This window comes from Notolabrus celidotus, chromosome 3, assembly GCF_009762535.1.
Source record: "Notolabrus celidotus isolate fNotCel1 chromosome 3, fNotCel1.pri, whole genome shotgun sequence".
Lineage (NCBI taxonomy): Eukaryota > Metazoa > Chordata > Actinopteri > Labriformes > Labridae > Notolabrus > Notolabrus celidotus.
The window spans coordinates 766139-791647 of NC_048274.1; the positions used below are offsets into that span (position 1 = coordinate 766139).

The following is a 25509-nucleotide window of genomic DNA, read 5'->3' on the forward strand; positions in this document are numbered from 1 at the left end:
ACAGAGACAGAGAGAGAGAGACAGACACAGACACAGACCCCGACACAGAGAGAGAGAGAGAGGAGAGAGAGAGAGAGCGAGAGATGAGAGAGAGAGAGAGAGAGAGAGAGACAGAGAGAGACAGAGATGTGACGCTCAGTGCTGGAGTTTAATCTCCATCAGGAACAAATCCTGTTTAGGAGAATCCGTCACCCAGTTGCGGCACGATCATGAATATGGATGAAGACCGGTTTATGTTTGATCACATCAGGTCATCGATCAGATCATCAGGTGAGCAGCAGTTTGGAAGCAGAACATGTGCTCTGGTTTTAACCCCTGAGTGGAAGCGTGCTGCTGAAGTTCTGGCTTCTCTGATCCCGTCCCTGAGAGAAGTGATGTGGCTGAAAATTCACACAAATAACTAACATGAAAATGTCAAAAGTACAAAGACAAAGACCCTGAAAATACAGTTTACCAGAAGTTTTCAACTCTTCATTTTCAGAGTTAAGGAACTCACTATATTATCTTTATGTTTATATTATGAATGCAGATTTAAGAGACAGATGTAACCATGTTTGAGACAGAGATTACTAGTGACGGCTGGTCGGTCCAATCTCCAAGCAGGATGACAGGCTGTTAGAAATAGGTAAGAATACCAATAATAATAATAAAAATAATAATAATTAAAGATAAAAATGATTATAATAATAATAATAATAATAATAATAATAATAATAATATTAATAATAATACTGATACTAATAATAATAATAATAATGATACAAAAATATTAAAAAGAAGAATAAATATAATCAGAATGAAAATAACAAGTATTTATATTATTCCATTAATAAAAGATAACAATAAAAACAATAACAAATATGTACAAGTTATGGTAATAATAATTAGAATGATGATAATGAAATAGTTATAATAAAATGATAATAATAATAACAATGAAAAATATATGAATAATGATAATAAGATGGTACTTAGACACAACAATAAAAACAATAACAACAATAAAGAAAATAATAATTAAAATAAATATATCAATGTCTTTATTAATAATAATAATATTAAAAATAATAATATTAGAAATAACAGAAGTTATCTCAAAAATAACAATTATAAATATGATAATAATAATAAAAACAATAGTAATAAAAATAATAATCACATTTAAATATAATAATAACTATAACAATTATAATAATAAATTCATGTTTATACTTTTGCACTTTTCTTAACAAAGTTACAAATATATTCACAAAAATCAAAAATGTCCTCAAATCAAGAAAATAAGATTCATGAAAATTAAAAAAACAGATAAATTAAAATCTTCTTGATAAACATTATTTAATAAAAGATTCTAAAGCAGGGTCAGAGTCAGAGAGCTGGATTACAGTATGTTGGTCGACATGGTTAACTCTCATCAGCTGATCTGAGCTGATACGTATAATCTGCTGTAAAGATGTAGATTAGAATTGTTCTCCAGATTATCGTGACGCTCTAACAGGCTTTGTCCTGTAAACCTTTAAATCATCTTTAAATCATCGCTCAAGGATAAAAATAGAAAACAAGCACAGCTATCGATTTCTACCAAACCTGTTGTGACAGATTCACACTGACTGGACGACACAGAGACCTTTTTGTCAGCTATAAGTCATCACACGGATCTCTGTGCTCTAACAGACGAGGTAAACCATGTCAGGTGATGAGGCCATGAAGGACAGTGTGACATCTTTCATCATTATGATGCTGGAGGCCCTCTGGGAACACGCTGGAAGGGTTTCTTTCCAGTTACGGTCCAATTTAGGTCAAGGTGAACCGTCTTTACCGACCCCTTTACCCAGAGCCGCTATGAAGGATGGTTGGCCGTCTATGTAGAGACCCGTGTGGCTTCAGAGACTCTGGGACAACTTCATTTCTCTACAATTCCTTCTCCTTTTTTATTTTTGCAAAGCTGCATTTTCTGAAGCACGTACATCAAATCCTTCCTTTGCTCCTTAAAGATTCATAATTGTTTTTGAACTGGCAGAGGGTGCCATGAATTCTGCATGAGGCTGCAGGAACTTTCCTGGTCTGTGTGTTTATGGGCATGAAGCAGGCGCCCAACAGGGAGGGAGAGTGGATCAGAAAGGAGAAAGAAACACAAGAAGAAGCTGCTAAATATTATTGATATAAAGGAAAGTTCAGATCTGTTGAGGGCTGATAAATCCTGATGTAACACAATGCATGATAAATATGTCACTTATATCCTCTGTTCATGAAGCGACCCATGATCTAACCTGATCATTTACACAAACTATTCATTAGATATCAATATCTTTGACATGAACTCTTACTAGGCTGCACGGTGGTGCAGTGGGTAGCGCTGTTGCCTCACAGCTAGAAGGTTCCTGGTTCTAATCCCCGGCCGGGCGGGTTCCTTTCTGTGTGGAGTTTGCATGTTCTCCCCGTGCATGCGTGGGTTCTCTCCAGGTTCTCCGGCTCCCTTCCACATCCCAAAAACATGCTCAGGTTGATTGATCACTCTAAATTGCCCGTAGGTGTGAGTGTGTGCATGAATGGTTGTCTGTCTCTCTGTGTTAGCCCTGTGATAGGTTGGCGACCTGTCCAGGGTGTACCCTGCCTTCCGCCCGAAGCCAGCTGGGATAGGCTCCAGCTCCCCGTGACCCCTAACGGGATAGGCGGTCAAGATAATGGATGGATGGATGAACTCTTACTTATACATGCTTTAGGAGCTGAAAGAGTTAGGGCCTGTGTCCACTGAGGGCGTTTTTGCGCTCTCTACACGAACCTACCTAAGTCAGCTCCATGCCTCCAGCCTGCACATCAGATGGTTTCTGTCACAGCTCCCACAGATCGCTCAAGTCCCGTCCACATGTTGGTGGATACTTCTGAAACATAATTTGTCTCTCAGTTTTGGTCTCCTGTCCCCTCGCAAACTGAGCTTTAGATCACTGATGGCGGAGGCTTGGAGAACACCTTCCAAGATGGAGATTTTTTTTGTGCAGAAACAGAAGTTTTGGGAAATTCTGACCTCATTACCTCAAATTGGACATGGCTTTTGTAGTTTTTTATGTATTGTGCATGCTGTTTGTTTACATCTGCTCAGTAGTGTTAGGTTTAATCGCATTTTTAGATGAAAACCTCTCCGTTCATCATCATTGTGCAGCGGCGTGCGGGCGAATTAATATATCACAATCAATATTTTTTAATTACAGATCCATAAACAGTTTGAAGAACACTGTTTACATTTTGCCACATTTGCCAAATAACCATGCTCACAATGTTCTTCTTTGGGGTTTTATGTGACCCACTGATTACACATTATCGCCCCCTAGTGGCCTGGCAGGCTGATGACGATGTCCTCAACTGATTCTGGGATATTTTTGCTGAAGGAGAAATAATCAAAAACATAGATAGATAAAAATTGTTTTGGGAAATATCTGTATACAAATAGATGCATGGATGCACCTCAGTTGAAATATTTCAATTTGGAACACAGCTGCTCGTCAGTGTCACTTCTTTCTCAGTGACCAATCAGAATCAAGAACATACGGGACATTCAATATCAACCTTAGCAGCTAAACCAATCCTGGCAGGCTTTTCTAGGGTATCATTTCTTGATGTAGAGCCGCTGCTAATACCAGGAAATGATTCCTTGCAGTTTTCTTTTAGAGTTTCCTTGAATATAATCAAATATTTAGCCTGCAGAGTAAATTCAATTAACCTCCAGAGTCACCAGGGAAGCTACGTGCACGATACTTCCTTCGTAATCTAGCAACAGCTGCAGCTGCAACACAAGCTGTAGTGGCTGCAAGAACCTTTGTGTGCATGAGCGTCTGATGAAGAAACGTCCACGGTCAGTTCTTATTTTTGTCCCTGCAGGCTCAGGTTGTTATTTTAAGTGTTGACGACATCACAGGAAGGATCCCTGCAGAGATAGACCTCTGCAAACCAGGAACAGCTGTCAGACCGATCTCGTCAAAACCCCCGGACTCCATCGGCGAAATCTGTATTTTAACTCACAGAACACTTTCTTGTGCATGTTTTATAATTCTTTTTAGCTGCAAACAGAGATGAAATGAGTTAAAGCTGTCAGAATATGTGTCAAAACAAGAGTTAAACATTTCATGAAGTTTATTAGTTCTACATTTTAAAATACTCAGAGCGAGTTCGTTGGAAATGCTTCCATGGCAGACTGAAATTTGAATGCCTCAGACCAGCGCTGTGAGAGAGTTTGCAGGCGCTCTCCTCCTCTCAGCCACTCTGAAAATCTGACGTGTGCACAGAGAGGAGGAACGAGGGAGGAGAGCCAGATGTGTATTTTCATACATGATGCATCAGCTCTCTGCTGCCTCAGATAAAATGCTGCTGATGCTGAGACCTGAGCCGTCTTTGTAGAGTCACAGAGCACAGATGAGCGCATGCAGTGAGATGAAAGTGCTCTGCTGCATTCAAAGCATGTGACACAGAGGTAGAGGCCTTTGTGCACGATGACTGACGGATAGCTGAGCATCATTTCTCCACCGCCTGTCAGTGGAAAAGTGTTAAGGGCATGATGACCGTCTGAAATCCATGCTCCAGCATTTCCCTCTGATTCCACTTCATGAGGACGAAGCTCAACTGCATTTATAATGTCGTTCAAGGTTCATGAATCTGAGCCTGTCAAAGTGGGTTTATTTCACAGCTTCTTTATTTATTAGAGAGACGTCCTAAGGGATACAAGGAATATTCATGGGAAATCACATACTTGATAACTCACGGGACACAGCAGACTAACGCAGACCTCTTACTGGAGGTGAACAGCAGATAGTTCGGAGCATGTCCTCACCTGCTCTGATTGTCAGGAGGAAAAGTGGAGGGAAATGTTGCTACCTGCCAGATCAGAGACGCAGCCGGAACACAACGAAGCGGATCCAGTGGAAGCTAACAGATTGACTAGAATATAAACCTATCAGATCTGGTGCTGTGACAGAGCGGACATGGATCTGGTGGAATTTGGCCCTTAAGCAGGGATCTAAGTCAAGACGTTGAATAATGAAGCCAGTGCCCCTCTTGTAAGTGTTGTAATAAACCTGAAAGTACAAGCAATCGATGCACGTCCAATCAGGAGGTGTTTTAAGTTTTAAGCATGTTTCAAAGTGAATCAGCTGGCTCAAGGTTTTGGACCCAACAGAGACCCTCCATCGGGGGCTGCAGCCATGCACCACGTCTCCAAAACAGCTCTTCTTCTGGGGCAGTAATACACAATCGGACAGACTGGAGGAACCTCCATGCAGAGAGATTTCAAAAAGGTGCCCCAGTGTCTCTGCAGACCGGCAGCATCAGAGTCCTCTGAGCTTGCGTTCCTAACTGACAACCCCGACCATGTGGACCAGATCAGATCCAGTCCGTCTCTGATCCGTCACAGCACCTGATCTGATAGGTTTCTATTCTAGTCAATGTGTTAACTTCCACTGGATCCGGAGCACGACGCATCAATCTCAACAGAGCAGATGGAGCGGGACAGGAAGTCAGGTTTCACCAAAACAAAATGAAAACATCCGGTTAATTTTCAGAATAAAACACTCTGTGTTATCACCAGATCGTATTTCACTTAACTACAACAACAAACCAAAGTCATGATGAGCGGAGCCAGGCCTGGAGTCAACAGGTCAGAGGTTTTCAGAGGACCAGAAAGACAACATGGATGAGGAGAGGAAGAGGAGGAGAATCCTTGATTCAGGGATTACTGCTGGGAAAGCCTCGGTCACATGACTCCAGCTGTCCAGAGGTCCTGCTCCGTGCTGCGTTCTGAAAACACAACCAGTGGGTGTTGATGGACGAGAGCGCACGAGCCAGTGGGAGGGGTGTGGCTGATTTGAATGACGTTCAACATGAGGCTCTATGGGGGTTGACTCACTTTTGGAGCCAGCCTCAAGTGGACACTGGAGGAACTGCAGTTTTTTGGCACTTCTGCACTGACCTTATTTCTCTTATAGAAGTTGCTGCTCGTGATATCAGATAAAAAAAGAGGCCCAGCGTGAATGTGCATCAAGCCATACAGTCAAACCCCACGACTGGAGCTGAATGTGTGAGGAACAAACTTCCCCAGCACTGCATGCAGCTCCTCTCCTCTCCTCTGGACTATAAATACACGGCGGCCTCCCACGGTGGAGCCCAGATTGAGGCAGCACGCTCCCTGCAGTGAGCCTGAACTTCACCCCGTATGAGCAGCATGTCCCACATCCTGCATGCTCCACTTTGTTTTGATTAAGCAGCATCACTGTTGCCCCACCTCATCAGTTGTTGAACAATAAGATGACATGTCGGATAAACAGCTCGGCCCTCTTTCCGCAGAGCGCTGACCTATCGGAGCCGCCGCCGTGTCACATTCCGGTGATCAAGGTGTGATTATCAGCGGCCGCCCACTACAGGCCAGAGTGTGTGTGCATGTGTGTGCATGTGTGTGTGTGTGTAAGGGAATGCTGTGAGATAACCTTCAGTGTGTCAGCAGTGCGGGCCTCCTTCCTCTCTAGACAGATTGCGTTGCTAGGGGAACTGTTGCTAGGATGGCAGTGGCACCTCTCTCTCCTCCTTTATTCTCCCGTCTCTCTGCCTTTTCTCTCTCTCATCCCACGTGTCTATTCAGAGTAATCCTGCACAAAATATAAGCTAAATGATGCACCTCGATGATGCTGCAGGAGCGAGCGTGGCCTTCAGGTTCCCCTCTCCTCGGCTGTCAACACGGCGGCCACGATCACCGCGGGATAGGAGCGATGGAACGAACCATGTCGTGCAAATCTCTTAAAAAAACGCCGACTCCAGGGGGGGTCTGGTTTAGCTTATTTTGTCAGATCAGACAGCTTAATGCTGAGTCAAACTTCAAGAGGTGCCTCTCCCGTTGGAGTAATCCGAAGCTGCATGCATCACCACATGGAGGATTCCTCGTGTACACGAGTGCAGCAACAACAGCGTCGGTTCAGAAATGAAGCTGCTGACAAATTGTCTTATGCAATTCAGAGCTGCAGCTGCTCCTCAGGAAAACATGGAGCGTCAGTCTACGAGCTTCTTCTTGCACCTGAGTCATTTCATCCAACAGCTGATGTAACCCATCAGCTCCTTTCAGACCAGAGTTCTCCAAATGTTTGGATCAATTCAAGCACAGAATATAAACCATAACATAATAAAGATGGATACCAACCAGGCTTAGAAGAATCCCTTAACGCTTACTGCTTTTCATGCAATCAGGTGATCCATCTGTAGCTTTTATTAAGCAACATCCATCCATTTACTTCCACTTATCCGGGGTTGGGTTGCAGAGGTAACAGTCTAAGCAAATTGACCTAGACATCCCTCTCCCCAGCAACACTTTCCAGATCCTCCTGGGGAATCACAAGGCGATCCCAGACCAGGCGTGATATATAATCCCTCCACCCAGTTCTGGGTCTTCCCCGGGGCCTTCTTCCAGTTGGACGTGCCCGGAACACCTCTAAAGGGAGGCGTCCGGGAGGCACCCAGGAGGCATCCTCACAGTGGCGGTTCTAGACCAATTTTACTGGGGAGGCCAGGCTGGGGCCAAGGGTGTTGTCAGAGGGACACATTCAACCCTGACAAAAGAGACTGAGAAGGGCGAGGACCTGCTGAGAACAAACTGGCAGAACATCAGTGCATCCCTTTAAACTAGACATATATACTACTGTGTTCTACATCAACATGCAGACTGACAGCAGCTGTTTGGCTGTTTACCCTCAACATGAGTCCCTTAGCGCTCTAAGGGACTGGAACCAAGTGCCACACGTATATGTTCCGCCTGTAACATTGACGCGATACCAAAGCTTTTTTTATTGTGTAATATTATTTTGGTGTGGAGGGGGGGGGGGGGGCACAGGGGGGTCCAGGTTCAGTTTTACAGGGGCCCCTGTTTGCCCCTCCCCAGAACCACCACTGCATCCTCATCAGATGCCTGAACCACATCAGCTGACTCCTTTCGACACAAAGGAGCAGCGGCTTCCTCCAGATGCCTGAGCTCCTGACCCTCTCTCTAAGGCGGAGCCCAGACACCCTTCAGAGGAAACTCATTTCAGGCACTTGCATCCAAGATCTTATCCTTTCGGTCAAGACCCACAGCTCATGACCATAGGTGAGGGTTGGAACGTAGACCGACTGGTAAATCAAAAGCTTTGCCTTAAGCAACGTTTCATTAAAAAAACATGACAGATGCGGTATTTTGAAACCATTGGAACCTTCACTGACATGGCAGCGCACAGATTTTGAGCTGGGATATAAATAGACCTTTGGATTGTGCATCTGCAAATGTCCCCAGATTGCTTCTGTATGAAACATTGTTGAGCAGCTGTAAGTGTGGACCTACGTCTGCTTGACTGAGTTGCTCTGCAAAGTCGCAAACACCAACCCTTTGTCAGGGGCCTGAGCATCTCTTTTGAGCACACAAGGCACTCTTCAGGATTCACATCAGACCCACAATTAGCTTCATTAACTGTGTTGCAACCTATTTTGCCAGAGGACAAACCTGCATCATAGAGACATAGTGTAGAGCAGAGGCTGGACCCTGGAGACCGGGGGGCTGTTTGGAAATCTGTATGTGCATGATAGGCGTGAAGTGACACCTTGTGCATGTGATAAAGGTGCTAAAAGGATGAGACAGGTGTTGGTATGAGAAGACCTGAGATGAGAGCAGGTTTCAAGATTCAAGATTCAAGATTCAAGAAAGCTTTATTGCCAAGTGAGCTCGCACACACAAGGAATTTGACGTGGTGAATGGAACACTGGTTCTTAACAACAAGACAGTACGGACACAACAAAACAGTAAGGGCAATAAATATATAAACCTAAACACAAATCCAAAAATTCTAAATAAATACAAAAATACTATCTGTACAAAGAAAGACATAGAAGTACTTTTGAAGACATGAAATAAGCCAGAGTGCACATGTAGTAGATGAATATAATAGTAATAAGATATGTTATGTTAATATAATATAATATGTTATGGTTGCAGTGTGCAGAGAAGATTGTAAACTTAGTTAGAGCAGCTTAAAACTTTATTAAACATGTTTTCTTAAAGGTGCATACCCAGATCCTGATTTAGTATCTGCTTACCTCCATATCTGACTCTATTTAAGGGCATGTGCGTTTTCGTCTGCATAAAGTTTCTGTAGCCAGTTGGTGTCTTTAACCCTCCTGTTATGTTTGGGGTCAAATTGACCCTTTTTTAAGTCTATTTTAGGCAGCATATGTCTCCAAACCTGCTGAATGCAGCATAAAAATCTGGACAGCATGTGACAGAAGAGGTGTCTCATGTTAATTTATCAACATCACTTCATAAAAATAAAAAACTCTAAATGTAAAATAAAATAAACAAAAATCAATGTCATGTAAAACTATTGTATTTATATTTAGGGCTTTCCTATGTACATTTTAAAAAGTTTTAACATGAATGTTAATGAAAAAGGAGTGAGTTATCCTCATTGAACCATGATCTGAGAATTAAAGAACACCCATGGACTAAATCTTGATTTAAATGTTTAGTAATGGAGTTAAAAATTAGATTAAAAAAACGTGTTTTGGGATTTTTTGGGGTTCTGACACTTTTGGATAATTGAATATGCTCCTGGGTCAAACTGACCCAGGAGCATTATAGCTGTTCCGGAGAAACGAACATAACAGGAGGGTTAATATCCACAGTAAAAAGTTCTTTTTGTGAGCTAGAAGTGATGCATTTTACATAAAAAGCCAACTCCATTCGATCTGCAGAGTCCCTCTCTACTTTCCAAAGACAGCTAAAGACCCAGCTCTTTAGGAAGCACTATGCACTTAGCTAGACTGTTCTCCACTGTTGTCCCCAGGGGCAGATCATGTCTTCCAGCTACAGTTGACTCCACTGTCCTGCTCTACTCTGGGACTCTGTGTTCAGGTCTGGAGTGACCCAGCACTTGGTACTTTGGTCATTATTGTGGTGATGTTAATTGTTGATGAAAATAATGGAAGGTCTTAAATCAGGCATGTCCAAAGTACGGCCGGGGGGCCAATTGGCCCAAGGTCCATTTATTTATGGCCCCAAGCTTCCATCTTAAGATGTGTTATTCATAGCAAAGAATTTAATCACCTTCTGAATCATCTGTACATTTGCAGTTTCTTTCAAGCGCACAAACAAAACTAAAGTCAATCCAGAAACGTCTCAAAAGCTTCATATGGACTACCTGTCTAAAGCCAAAGCTCTGGGAATTCTGCAAGACGGCAATAAAGAAGAAACACAAGAACTCTTAAAGCTGACAGGTTTTCAAATTAATGTTTTTATCATGATGTGAAAATGTTCTTGATGAACACTAAAAGTTCAGAAGACACAAAAGAGGACACAAGACAAGATCAAAAAAATTGAAATTGTGCAGAGAAGGCAAAATTAGGTGCATCAAAAATCTTCAGAACTCAGGAAAATAATTATTGTGTTCTTAATATGTTCTTTTTCTTAACATGAAAAAGAAATGTGATGAAATCCAGATTGTGATCCTGCCATAGGAAAATAATGATACAATATTTTTTCCCACGTTGCCCGACTCTAAGGAAAAACATTTTCCTCCAGAAGAAGATAAAGTTTGTTAATGTTTACATGGTACTTCCTAGTTACTGTTTTATTGAGAAAACATGTAAAATAATTGTTATTAAATTAAAAACTTTTATGATTCCTAAGTCTCAGTAGAAGTCACTGGACCTGAGGTATTCTGACAACATCATATGTGACCCTCTTTGAAAAAAGTTTGGACACCCCTGTCTTAGATGGTTTGGTTCCTTCATTGTAGATGTTCCTTATTTACTTTGTGCATTGCCTTTACACTGCTTGGCAGTACCTGCACCCAAATGGACTTGAAGCACTTTGTTCCTCTTACTGATCTTGTTTCCTCTTGTCTAGATCTTTGCTTGTGTTGTTCTTGTTCTCATATGTAAGTCGCTTTGGATACAAGCGTCTGCTAAATGACATTGTAACATTATAAAAGTTATAGTTAAAAAGTTTCATTGTTGAAAAAGTGATGGACTTCAAATCAGTCAGAAATGTCAGCAGATCAAACTCTCAGCTCTCAAACAGCAGCAGAAGTTTAAACCAATCAACCCCCCGATAGATCTGTAAGTCAGGTGAGTTATGACACCTCACAGTCCCCCTCCACATCTCACCCAATAAACCGACGCGCGCGCGCACACACCCTCCACACGAGCAGTCGGTTCCGAAGCAGTTCGCACATTGCAGCGCACCGCGCACCGAGACATCATCATCATCCACACCGAGACTCTGCTGCTCTCCCTCCCTCCCTCCCTCCCTCTCTCTCGCATTCTCTCCCTCCACCCTCCCACCAACCCGGCGAGCCTCAGCCTTCCTCCCCGCCTTATCAGAAGCCGTGAGCCGCTGTCTCCACCGGCCTGATGCCGGAGCCGCGGGGGTAACCAGGGGAGGAAGAGGAGGAAGAGGTGGAAGAGGAGCAGCGGTGAGGAGGAGGGAGGGAGGCAGGCGCGTCTCTTCCCTCGTCTCCCTCTTTCTTTTTTTTCTTCGGGGTCGTCTGTTTTTGTGGAGATGCTGTCGCCGGGCTGCCGGGGCCGCTGTCATACCGTCTGATAGAGATAGAGGCCGGCCAGAGGAGGAGGAGGAGGAGGAGGGGGAGGAGGAGGAGGAGGCGGCAGTGGTGGTGGTGGTGGGGTGGGGTCGGGGTTGCCCTGCCCTGCCCTGGCCGGACTAGCTCTCCTCCAGCAGCATGAACCTCCACTCGGGCAGGGCGTCCGTGGCTATGCTGCGGATGATGGGCTGTGCTAACGGGCGCTCTGCTCGGCATCTCCTCCACAGTGACTGCGTGGTGGACGAGAAGACGGTGGTGCTCCAGAAGAAGGAGAATGAGGGCTTTGGATTCGTCCTGCGGGGGGCCAAAGGTAGGAACATTTATGACTTTTTTATGCTTTTTTTTGTGCACTGTTTGTCTCCTCCCTCCATCCTCCGTCCTCCATCCTTCATCCTTCCTTCATCAACATCCAATTATTTAATTAACTTCTCTCATACCAGATTCAGATGTTGATATTCCTGCAAAATGGTGCCATTTCATGCAGTTTGACTCACCCTCAGCTGTGTTACATGTTGTTTTAGAGAGAATGCATGAAGTGATTTTATTCTCAGACTCTTTGAAATCATGCAAAAACATGCACAGAAGTTTTGCATTAAAAATACAATCAACTTTATAATTAACTTCTCTCATCCCTCTAAGATTCATATGTTGATATTCCTGCAGAATGGTGCAATTTCATGCAGTTTGACTCACCCTCAGCTGTGTTAGATGTTGTTTTAGAGAGAATGCATGAAGTGATTTTATTCTCAGTCTCTTTGAAAGCATGCAAAAACATGCACATAAGTTTTGCATTAAAAATACAATCAAACAACTTTATTATGACCTCGTCACGCAGCGTGCACTTTGATGGCATCTGTAGTCAAGTCAAGTCAAACTTTATTTATAAAGCACATTTAAAACAACCTCAGTTGATATTAAAATACAATATAATCATACACAATATAACAACAAATAAAAACAATAAAAGAATAGTAAGAGCTCAATTTAGGAAATAAAAGAGCAAAGAAGTAAAAAGCCAAGGATTCTTGTTTAGCTGGGACCGTACGCCAAGGAGAAAAGATGGGTTTTCAGCAGAGTTTTAAAGATGCTCCACAGACTGTGCAGCCTGTTCCCCAGCTTTGGGGCCACCACTGAGAAGGCCCTGTCCCCTCGAGTAGAGAGTCTGGACCTAGTCATCACAGCTGCAGCTCCTGCTCTTACAAACTTTAATTCTCTTATATTTATATCACTCTCAGCTGTGATATAAATATCTGTAACATGACATCATTGCTTGAATCACTGGATGCAGAAAAAAAAATTGCAGTGTGACCCAAAAAAATCTGCTCTCGTGTTTTGGCGTGCACCTGCCCCGTTGCGCTCACCATCACCCACCTCTTCCCTCCACATCATGAGCTGTTGTGATCCGACTGACCTATCCAGGCAGTTTGATATTCCACCAGGCCGTGAGATTGGCTCTAAAAATAGCCAGTGTGAGCTGCTGCGTCGGTTTCTATGACGATTCTTACCATGTCATAATCCACGTTGCATTCCACAACTGTGCCGTGCCGTGCTATTGGTCTACGCCGCGGTTACTGTCGAGAGGTAAATTTAGTATTTGGTGTTTTTTTTAAGATGGAGAAAAGAGAAAAAAGAGGGGGAGGCAGGAGACCGAGAGAGGGACTGACATGGAGGGAGAGGAGAGAGAAAAACAAGAGGAATGTTCTAGTCATTCTGACACACTCTGCTATCACCCCGGGGGAACTGACCCAGCATAGCTTATCCTGCACGGGGGTGAACACACACACACACACACACACTCACAAACACTCTCTCTCACACACACACGAGCATGCAAACATGCACTGATGCTCGAGCTGTCACATAAGCTCACATCCTCTCTCTGCTCTCTGCATTTCTGCGTTTTTGTGCTCTCCCTCCTTCCCTCTCTCCCTCTCTCCCTCTCTGTGTCACACACAGGACGACACCTAAAGAAACACACTCATCACAATCATGTATGCCCTCATGAAACCCCTCGTACGTGCCCGCGGTCTGTGTCTTCCAGTAGGAGGGTGATTTATAGGAAGTGTCACTTGTCACCACTGGTTTCTCCCAACCGCAATATTTTTTTAACCTCCCCGAGAGCAGAGAGCGAGGCGAGGCGAGCAGAGAGCGGGGCGAGCTGAGCAGCAGCAGTGCGGTGTGGGGAGGGATGGAGCCGTGGAACAGAGCCGGCTGGATGCTAAACTGTTGTTGGAAACTTAAGAAATGAAAGGCGACTGCAGCGTTATAAATGTTACTAATAGAATTAATGCTTTGGCGTGCATGTACATAAAATCCTCTTCTCTCATGCATGATGGCTCTCAGATCAGAAGCTGCTCCCACTGAGCCCTACAGCGTAAACAAACTTACATTTTGTTGTCTTCATTGCTTTCATCACATTTCATCTAATCCTGTTACACAAAGAGCTTCAAATCAAACTCACGTCTGGTTAAATATCAAAAAACTGAAGAGGAATTCTTACTGGACTCTCAGGGAGGCAGTCTGAGGACTTCAATGTACCCTCATTTTAAACAGTTAACATCCTTTAACACTCACAGCTTGTTCACATGTTTATCATGAAGTGTTTGTTGTTTCCTGGAGTTCCCAGAGTTTGTCTTCAGAGTCTTCACTTCTACTTGAAACTGAAAGAAGCTCAAACTGTTCAAAGAGAGAGTGTCTCACAGTTTCATGTGGTTCGAGCATCGACTGAAACCAGAGCTGGTATTGAGAAGCTTTGTTAGATTCTCATCCATCAGATAAATCTATGTTTTAATGATCTTGTGGCTTATTTTCGTCAGGACTGATTACACAGAGGGGCATCTGAGAAATGCTGCATATTCTGCTGGTTAGAAAGGAAGTCATTGTAGAAAACGTTGCTCCAAAACTTTTCTGGAGCTAGTTTCCATAATCATACCCGCCCCAGCAGAGAAGTGCTCTGCTCCCTGCTGCAGCCTTCCAAACACCATCCACTAATAAATATCCTAAATCTGTGCAAATGAAAGCTGAAATGTGCACAGACACTCGAAAGGTTCTCATGAAAAATCCTGCAGCGCCACAGGACGCCACAGTCTGCCTTCAGATACAGGAGACTGGCTTTACTGTTTGAAGGAATGCTCAGACTCAAGCCAGGCGAGAGGAGCGTATCAAAAGTTCAAAGTCAACATGCATGCAACAAAATGAATCAACACCAAGCATTGTGGGGGTTAGAGGATGTTGACAGGGTTGTAGCACCAACTTTTAATCCCTGGAGGGTGGAGTGCAGGTGATATGTGAGTGTATGCATGCAGTTTGAGAGCAGGACAGCTGAACATAAAGAAAGCATCACTCTGGATTAAAGAGTGATGTTGTTAACCAAAGCTGCCATATTTACATCCTTCTCACTCGTTAAGCAGCGGGCTGCTAGCAAACCTAACTGTGCAACTCTCAGTTAAATATACTGACATGAATCAAATTTTAATTCTACCCGAGCTTTCAGACGTTATTTATCTGAGGTGTTGACATTCAGGTGAGTTTACACCACCTCTTCCAATCAGATTAGAATTTGAAAAAATGTCCTCAATCAGATTAAAAATAACTCGTCTAAACAATTTAATTAGAACAAAACTGCAGATTCAGGTGTGACCTTTTGTTTTGTGCATGCTCACATCTCGTCTAGCGTTACTTCAAGTCACGTGAGAACTCTTTGAAGCAACATGGCGGAATGAAACTGGTTGGAGAATGAAATGAGCGTCCTTTTGGACATTTTTAAAAGAATCCAATTTTGTTAATCGACTGAAACAAACAAACGAGGATCTCACCAACGTAACAGTCAGCTTCTCTCCTTCTCTCCTGCATCGCCCTGATAGTTGCAATTAGGGGTGCAACGGATAAAAAAACTCACGGTTCGGATCGGATCACGGTTTTGAGTCACGGATCGGATCATTTTTCGGATCAGCAAAAAAGACAAATATAACTTTGTCCTCCATTTATTTTGTAAAACACTTTTAAACTTTTGTCCATTAAATAAAAACAACCATCAACTCAAAATTTACTGTGGGCCCAGTCCTGCCTCATTCACTGCATTTCATGGCATGGCAAGTGAAGGAGCAGAGGAACTTCAAAAGTTTCACTCCATTCTTCTTTCATTTGCTGATTTTCACCGTCCACTTTTCTTTGAGCTGCAAACTGAACCCACCGTTTTCGTGCATTCTAGGGTCCTACAGCTGGCAAAGTGCAAATATGTGAACTGCTCCATAAACGAAAGTAAAAGTTAAAAATTGCACTCGCAGCAGTGGACTCTAAGTGACCCAGTAACAGCCTGACCAGAAGACAGAGTGAAGGAATAACAGTTCGGGGGCCATGAACAGGCGGCCGGATGCGGTCAGCGGGACGCGTATTGACGGCCTCAGGTCTAGTGGGTGCACAACGGAATTAAATAACGTGGCTCAATCACATTCAGCATTCACTGTATTTCACAGGGAAACCAAAATGCTCCCATACATGTGACTTAAAAGTTGCAGGAGGGTTTTCAAGTTCCTCTGCTCCTTCACTTACCATGACTACCGCTGCGCTTCACGAGTGAGTGTGGATTGAACATGCGGTCATCACGTGAACACGCGCAACTTTTTTCATCAACCGATCCGCGGACCACGTCCGTGCCGACCCGTGGAGAGGCATCCGTACGGATCACGGATCAACGATGATCCGTTGCACCACTAGTTGCAATACACTATTATCATGCCGCCTCATTAAAAACAAGACGATGATGAAGCTACCAATCCACACCACAGATGCTCGACCTCCGTCTTCTTTATGGTATCGTACTGCTATGATGGCCACACCATGAGTTGCACTTCTCACGCTACAATCGGTGCCTCGAGCTTGTAAACCCTCCTGATGTAGAAACACCTCGGATGTATTGAGTAAGGGATGATGTAAGGTTAGCAGGTAGTTATGGGACCAGCTCTCCTTCTTCCCTGATCTCTGCGGTTCACACACCTTTAAAAATTTCAGTTTGCTTCGGTGTTGCTCATGTTAGTGAAAGTTAATAACCATTGTCAAAGGGTTTTGACCAATCAGAATCAAGCATCTGGAAGATCAGTAAGAGAGCTGGGTATTAAGTCAGAGTAACTCAGCTAGCAGACAGTGAAGTAGTGATTTTAAATGAGTGTGGCTGTATTTGGATTTGAAGTTAAACTGTGCTGCTGTTTTTACAACTTAGTTACAGTTTGAGATTTAGCAGCTGTCAAAACTGTCCGGTATCCTCTTCTCTGAATTACAAATACTCGGCTGTTTTAAACTATTTCTCTCCCCTTAAAACAGTCTGTGTAACGACTCCTCCTGAGCTGTTTTAATAAAGCTCAGAGGTTACTCTTAACATCAGCTGCCTTCAGGTGTTAACATAACGACTCCATCAGTGATGTAATTGATCACACCTGTCTCCTCGAGTCCTCGTTCATCATCAAACCTCCCTCTCCTCCTCTGGCTCTTCTTCCACTTGTGTTGGTGTTCATTGTTGTGTTTTTATAAAGATCGTTGCTCTTCATGTTGCTCTCTTTGTGATCTCTGTGCCGTGCAGCGGATACGCCCATCGAGGAGTTTACTCCCACGCCCGCCTTCCCCGCGCTGCAGTACCTGGAGTCGGTGGATGAGGGAGGGGTGGCATGGCAGGCGGGGCTCAGGACGGGGGATTTCCTCATCGAGGTAAGAGCTGCTCTCTTTACAGATCTGCTTCTCAAACATGGTGGAAGAGAACTTGCTTCTTACAGCAGCTGAAGCATTGGTGGTTTGACTCGTGCTGCTGGCTGTTTGTTGATGATGGATTCTACCTTTGCACACCTGGTTGTTTTCCTGGTCATGCTGCAGGATGCTAATGATGCTGTGACGTCTGGATTAAGGAATACTTCCTGTAACTTGCTGCCTCTGAGTTGTGTTTGAATCCAGATGTGTTCTTTGGGAAGTAAAGGCTGCATTGTTGCCTGTTTGAGAGAAGTGTAAGCAGTGAAGTAAGTCTTAGATTGGCTGTTTGTGTCTTGTATAACCAACCTCAAACCAACTTCACAGAGCTGATACATCCAGTCTTATTATTTCAAAAACTGCAGCTCACAATTTTGAGTCTTACATGTGCTGCAGCTGGAGTCAGTCCAGAGAACACACACGAATAATCTGCATATGTTCAGTGAAGAGACAAGAAGAGTGAGCGAGACCCACCTTTAAAAACAGACTCAGCAGCCTGGACTGTGAAACCTCCAGCTCGAATGCAAATCAAACCCACAGAGGAGCTGCTGCTGCTGCTGCAGCTGATGGAGCGAGCGAGCGGCTGGCTGATGGAAGAAACAATTAGGAGTTTTCAGACTTCACTGTTCACTTTGTCACTGGATGATGCATGTAGGCAGAGAGAGCCTTGAGGTCTGAGTTCAGTGCTGTTAGAAATCAGCTCTGTGCTCAGTTTGTAAGGTTAGTGCAAAGCTGTGAGCGTTAGAGCTGTGGTGCATGTTTCAAAATCAGCATGACAGCAAGTGACGATGATGCTAACTACAGTATGTGAAAAACTGAGGAGCAGTCTGCAGCTTTTCAGCACTTGATGAAGAGAGAGCCTCGAAACAGAGCTGCATGTTTCAGGTCTGTTATTTGTTAAAACAGTAAATTCAGACGTCTTATTACACTTAAGTTGTCAAAACTAAAATACAACTCTTCCTCATCAGCTGCTTTGCAATGTTTGAAGCTCCTGCAGCTCTAAGTGTGTTTCTTCTTGGAGCTTTTTGATGGTGTCGACTTTGGCGCCCCCTAGTGGTAGCTCTTATCTAAGTGCCTAAAGTTGCGTTCACACCAGACATGATTACTCTCTTAATACACACTATAAAAACCTCATCCTGCTTTCTAGGAACAGTCAAATGTAACACCCATTGGGAATATTTGCAGTGCAAAATGTATAAAAGGCTGTTTCCTCAGCACGCTTAAAATCGTCTGACCAGGAGGTCCAGGAACTTTGGGGGCGGGGCCTGTAATGCTGATCGAGTACCCATAGTGTTTTTAATTCCCCCTCCGTCCACAATACCATCACACACACCTGTGATTCACTCGGTTTAATACCTCCTGAACATCCGTCTTCTCTGAGCCTGATAGTGTGAATGCGTCTCTGTCAGCTCCCGGTGTTCCAGTCTGAATAGTGACCCTGTAAACTGGAGACGTTCAACTGAACGTGTCAGTGTTTGTGGAGTTTACAACAGCTGTTGAAACACAGAAGGAGTCCTCGGGAATGCAAACTAGTTTAGTTTTTATTCTCCAAATATCCTCATCAGATATTTAATGTTCATCTAATTTGTGAGGGATGCATCCGGCTGAGAGTCTCCAGTTAACAGGGTCGCCCTTTAAAATGGAACACCGGTCGATCTCTGACATGGCTTTTAAAATCTGTCTTCTTGCTGTAAGTTGAGCGTTCCAGACGTTTTGAATCCTCTTTGTCTCTAGAGCTCGTCTCCTTCCAAGTGTTGATTCAGCAGAAGTTCCTGGTCGAGGAGCAATTATTGACGATACCTGGACCACTCCACTAAGGAGCTTTAACGGCCATTTAACATTTTCATAAAAGATCAGCCCCGCTATGAGAGCGTGAGAGCTTACGTCTCCACAGAGGGCGCTAATACATCCAGCTTTTGTACTGTTAATGTTCTTTTAGCTGTTTCCAGTTACTCCCATGGTTTTACCACAAAGCGGAAGTACTTGTTGCCTTTCAAAATAAAAGCATTTTGTTATCAGTTTAGGAAATAAAGTAATCTAGACGTGCGGCATCACAGAACAGTTCATCCATAACTTTGCTGCAGCTTCCTGTCTATGAAGTGCTTTGAGATATTTGTAGTTGAAGCTGTTAGAAGCGAGGAGGTCTGATTTAAAAGTACAGCACGGTTCATTAACGTTGCAGTCAAACCCAGTAAAGGACAGGATTCAGCCTGAGAGAGGTGCATGATGGGAACAGGAGATCTGGAGAAGAAGTGTGAGCTTATCATGCCAGGCGGTTGTGCCAGTTAATAATTCTTATAATTGAGCTGCTGTTTTGGTTTGATATCACTAATGAGCCTGATTAAAAAATAAAGTGCTTTGATTCTATCATCTGTTAATTCTCTTGTTTGCTTTATTAGAGTTGATTTCAGCTTCAGGAGCCGTCCATAATGGGACTAATGGTGCAGAACAGAAGCAGAGCAGTCCGCTCTCCGTGTGCCGGTATCGATTATGGGGTTGTACTTCATGACTTTGTGGATTACAGTCTGGATTTATCTGTTAGGGACGTTGGTCTGAGGCCTCGTGGCTGTTGTGTGCCTGTAAGCTGCAGCTCTCCTGATCCATCAGACTCTTTACTTCAGAGATTTATTATTAAAGGTGACATATCACGCTTTTTTCATCAACATATATTGGTCTAAGAGGTCCCCAAAACATGTCTTTAAAGTTTATGCTCAAAAAAACACTTTGAAATCAGATTTTGGTCTGCCTGAAAAACCCTCTTCTTCAGTCCTCCTCAGAACAGTCTGTTTTCTTTCTGACCACGCCCCCTCAGGAAGTGGGTGTGGCCTCGGCTGTCCAGCACGTTGATCTAATGTTTACATGTTGGCTGAATATACACGGCTGCTCACAGACCCGCGTTACTTCAACCCTCTGAATCTGATCCAGAATCTGATCCTGACGGAGAGGCGCCTGCAGCAGGACCTTTCTGAAGGATTGGTCACAGATTTAGTGTTTCTTGTTGTTTTATTTGTCAGTATGTCGACGTGTGTCTTGGTACACAGCTACAAACATGTAGCTATGTGGCTATGCTAACTAGCGCTAGCACTTATCCATGATAAATAAAAATCATCCACTAGATCTTCAAATCTGCAGACGTGGGGAGTCAAACCGACCTTTGTGTTTATTAAGACAGCCTACAACTAGCATGCCTCCCTCCTAAGCTCCTTGTTAGCACACATGTGTGCAGGGAATGAAAAACGGAGGAGGGGTTGAGTTGTATTTTATACAGTCTATGGGCTGAACAAGCTCCGAGCTCTGACTTCCTGTTACAGACCGGATGGCGTTGTGACGTATGAAAAACACTGAAAACTGAAACGGCTGGTTTCAGCACACATTTACAGAAAGGTGGAGAAATCAGAACAGGGGCAGAATGGATTCTTTTCATTCTCGGGGGGTTTGTAGACAGGGACACATATTTCAGGTAGAGAACCATTAAAAAGTCCATTTTGCATGATATGTCACCTTTAAACAAGGAGAAGCATGAACACATGGTGGAGGTTTTATACTCAATATAAAGAGACACATCTTCAACCTGCAGGCTGAAGATCACTCACTAAAAATAGACTTTTGAACACCATGGACTACGACTAACTTTGTTTTATTGTTTGAATATTATCTTATTCGACCCTACGTTAATGCTTTATTCATATGATGTGATGGTGACTGGGTGGGCCTGCAGGATGGGACCGCTCTGCTGCAGGTTTCACACGTTTACTCGCCATGACTGGCAGCCTCTCCGTTTTCACATACCTCAAAGATGAACTTGTACAAATGGTTCATGTTACATATTTTATTCTGTAATGTTTCCTTGTCTGTATATATTTTTGGTTTTATTCAACATAAACTATATTACCAAAAGTATTCGCTCACCTGCCTTGACTCACATATGAACTTAAGTGCCCTCCCATTCCTAACCCATAGGGTTCAATATGATGTCGGTCCACCTTTTGCAGCTATTACAGCTTCAACTCTTCTGGGAAGGCTGTCCACAAGGTTGAGGAGTGTGTTTATAGGAATTTTTGACCATTCTTGCACCAAAAGCGCATTGGTGAGGTCACACACTGATGTTGGTCGAGAAGGCCTGGCTCTCAGTCTCCACTCTAATTCATCCCAAAGGTGTTCTATCGGGTTCAGGTCAGGACTCTGTGCAGGCCAGTCAAGTTCATCCACACCAGACTCTGTCATCCATGTCTTTATGGACCTTGCTGTGTGCACTGGTGCACAGTCATGTTGGAAGAGGAAGGGGCCCGCTCCAAACTGTTCCCACAAGGTTGGGAGAATGGAATTGTCCAAAATGGTTTGGTATCCTGAGGCATTCAAAGTTCCTCTCACTGGAACTAAGGGGCCAAGCCCAGCTCCTGAAAAACAACCCCACACCATAATTCCTCCTCCACCAAATGTCACACTTGGCACAATGCAGTCCGAAATGTACCGTTCTCCTGGGTGGATGTTTATGGTTATTGTGTTCATACATACTCTCTGTGGGGAGTGAGACTTTGCTCCAAGTGGGGGAGTTTAAGTATCTCGGGGTCTTGTTCGCGAGTGGGGGTAAAATGGAGCGTGAGATCCACAGGCGGCGTCAGCAGTGATGCGGACGTTGTATCGGACCATTGTGGTGAAGAGGGAGCTGAGCCAGAAGGTAAAGCTTTCGATTTACCAGTCCGTCTACGTTCCAACCCTCACCTATGGTCATGAGCTGTGGGTCATGATTGAAAGGATAAGATCTTGGATGCAAGCGGCTGAAATGAGTTTTCTGCGAAGGGTGTCTGGGCTCGGCCTTAGAGAGAGGGTCAGGAGCTCGGACATCCGGAGGGAGCTCGGAGTAGAGCCGCTGCTCCTCCGCGTTGAAAGGAGTCTGCTGAGGTGGTTCGGGGATCTGATAAGGATGCCTCCCGGACGCCTCCCTTTAGAGGTGTTCCGGGCACGTCCAACTGGGAGAAGGCCCCGGGGTAGACCCAGAATGAGGTGGAGGGATTATATCTCCCGCCTGGTCTGGGAACGCCTCGGGATTCCCCAGGAGGAGCTGGAAAGTGTCACCGGGGAGAGGGATGTCTGGGTCAATTTGCTTGGACTGCTACCCCCGCGACCCGACCCCGGATAAGCGGAAGAAAATGGATGGATGGATGGATGGGTGGATGGATGGATGGGTGTTCATACATGTATTCCTATACAGACGGTGGCAACAAATCTCCTTATTAAGGACAAATGAAGATCTATCTATCTCATGCAGTGTGGATCAGCGTCCTCTCAGCTGTGATGCTCTGCTGCATGTTCTGCAGAGAGCGCTCAGAGGGTTAACCCTCCTCAAACATCTGTTTCCTTTCCTCTAACCCTGACCTAGCAGAAAGACTGAACCAGAGTCTGCAGGAAGAAATCATAGCTCTGCTGCATGTTCTGCAGAGAGTGCTCAGAGGGTTAACCCTCCTCAAACATCTGTTTCCTTTCCTCTAACCCTAACCGAGCAGAAAGACTGAACCAGAGTCTGCAGGAAGAAATCATAGCTCTGCTGCATGTTCTGCAGAGAGTGCTCAGAGGGTTAACCCTCCTCAAACATCTGTTTCCTTTCCTCTAGCCCTAACCGAGCAGAAAGACTGAACCAGAGTCTGCAGGAAGAAATCATAGCTCTGCTGCATGTTCTGCAGAGAGTGCTCAGAGGGTTAACCCTCCTCAAACATCTGTTTCCTTTCCTCTAACCCTGACCTAGCAGAAAGACTGAACCAGAGTCTGCAGGAAGAAATCATAGCTCATGAGGCTGCATCTTCATATTCTTTAGTTGGGGTTTTTATTGGCTGTTAGGGATGACATTCCTCTCTTAGTTTGATTTGTTCAGTGATTGATACCTGAGCTATATTTGGAATAAGGAGAGGAGAGGTTATTTATTTGCACATTTCTACAACAAGGCGGATCAAACGTGACAAAGGTCAAGACAACATGAAAAGAGGACATAAATAAAAGTGATCCTGCACACTCAAAGACAGATGAAGACCTCTCTGCAGCCTCACACATGGAAACGACTGTTGTGTAAGAAGTTATATTTGATCTCTTGGTGTTATCTTCTGAAAGCCTCCACACCGAGGATTTGTTGTTATCTAAATGGGTTTCTGTGTATTTTGCTGTGAGCAGAGCCTCTCACTCTGAAAAGCCTCACAATCATTATTTTGCAAAGTATTAGAAGAAATGTCGCGTGCTGAATGCTGCTGTTAGGATTTCGGTCTCTGATGTTCCCTCGTTTGTTACAAATCACATCACAGCTGCCGAGGAGTCAGAGGAGAGGCACATTGTTTATTTTGAGCTCGTCTGTTTTCTTCCTCTTCTTCTTGTGACTCGGTAACGATGATGGGTCTGCGAGCTGCTCTGAGGTTTTATTTGTATATTTTGTGTTTCTGCTAAATGGAGCATCAAACGAGGAGAGCTAACTGTATCTGTCTGCGGCTCCACGTCGGCCCGCACGCTCCTCTTCCTCTCATTTGTATCACACTCGGGATGTTGACCCCTTTAATCGTCTCATCAGTCTGCCTCCGACTGAAGTCAGAAGTAAGAGCAGCGGTGGAACGTGTTTACTAAACGCATCGGAGGGATTGAGGATGTTTGACACATCCACAGCTGCACAGCCTCCAGCTACTTAACCATCCCAAACTCGTATTCTTTAATGAGACTGAGCACAGTATCGCTGCACTGACTTGTTCGCATCCTTGTAGAGTTTATCTTGACATTATGCTGCATATTCAATCCCAATATTTAGTGAGAGATCCATTAGGACAGGGGTGTCAAACTCAAATACACAGAGGGCCAGAGGGTTTATTGCAAAATTTATTGAAATGAACTTATTGCACATATTGAACATTGAATTAGAAAAGCTTGTTATTTCCTATAAACATTAAATAAATGAAAAATATGTTGCATTCATTTCTTATTGCTCAATCTGCAGCTTATCTAATGAATGAGCTTTAATAATTTCTAATGAAAATATTTTCCAACAACATTAGCAAAAAAATTTCTGCAAAGAAAAACCAAAAATGCCCTGTGGTAGTGAGATAAAGTGCAAAAAGGAAACATATTAAAGCTCAGTCTGCTGCTCTGTGATGCACACTAGTCTAAGCCAGATACTCAGCATCTCATCTTGGATGCAAGTTCATCAATGTTTGGGGTCAGGCTCTGAGCTGAGTGAAGGTGTTCATCAGTAAGACGACTCCTGTGAGATGTTTTGTTTAACTTCATCAAAGAGAACAGTTGTTCACACAGGTAGTTTGGCAGCACGGAGAATGGCTCAAGTTTTCTTGCAGCATCTGCGTGTCCCACAGGCGCAGCTTGGTTTTAAGGGTGACATATCACGCTTTTTTCATCAACATATATTGGTCTAAGAGGTCCCCAAAACATGTCTTTAAAGTTTATGCTCAAAAAAACACTTTGAAATCAGATTTTGGTCTGCCTGAAAAACCCTCTTCTTCAGCCCTCCTCAGAACACTCTGTTTTCTCTCTGACCACGCCCCCTCAGAAAGTGGGTGTGGCCTCGGCTGTCCAGCACGTTGATCTAATGTTTACATGTTGGCTGAATATACACGGCTGCTCACAGACCCGCATTACTTCAACCCTCTGAATCTGATCCAGAATCTGATCCTGACGGAGAGGCGCCTGCAGCAGGACCTTTCTGAAGGATTGGTCACAGATTTAGTGTTTCTTGTTGTTTTATTTGTCAGTATGTCGACGTGTGTCTTAGTACACAGCTACAAAAATGTAGCTATGTGGCTATGCTAACTAGCGCTAGCACTTATCCATGATAAATAAAAATCATCCACTAGATCTTCAAATCTGCAGACGTGGGGAGTCAAGGCGACCTCTACCAGAAAGGCAGCGGGACCTTTCTGAACCATTGGTCACAGATTTAGTGTTACTTGTTGTTTTATTTGTCAGTATGTCGACGTGTGTCTTGGTACACAGCTACGACATGTAGCTATGTAGCTATGCTAACTAGCGCTAGCACTTATCCATGACAAATAAAAATCATCCACTAGATCTTCAAATCTGCAGACGTGGGGAGTCAAAGCGACCTTTGTGTTTATTAAGACAGCCTACAACTAGCATGCCTCCCTCCTAAGCTCCTTGTTAGCACACATGTGAGCAGGGAATGAAAAACGGAGGAGGG

The 25509-nt window shown here is 44.0% G+C and overlaps 1 protein-coding gene across 1 annotated transcript in view; it reads left to right on the forward strand.

Annotated features, from left to right (window-relative positions):
* LOC117810434 (SH3 and multiple ankyrin repeat domains protein 2-like) overlaps positions 1-25509 on the forward strand; it is a 284015-nt gene that overhangs the window by 170774 nt on the left and 87732 nt on the right. Inside the window, 3 exon segments of the mRNA XM_034680270.1 lie at positions 1675-1679; positions 11718-11904; positions 17170-17294. Of these exon segments, the coding sequence (XP_034536161.1) occupies positions 1675-1679; positions 11718-11904; positions 17170-17294 (317 nt within the window).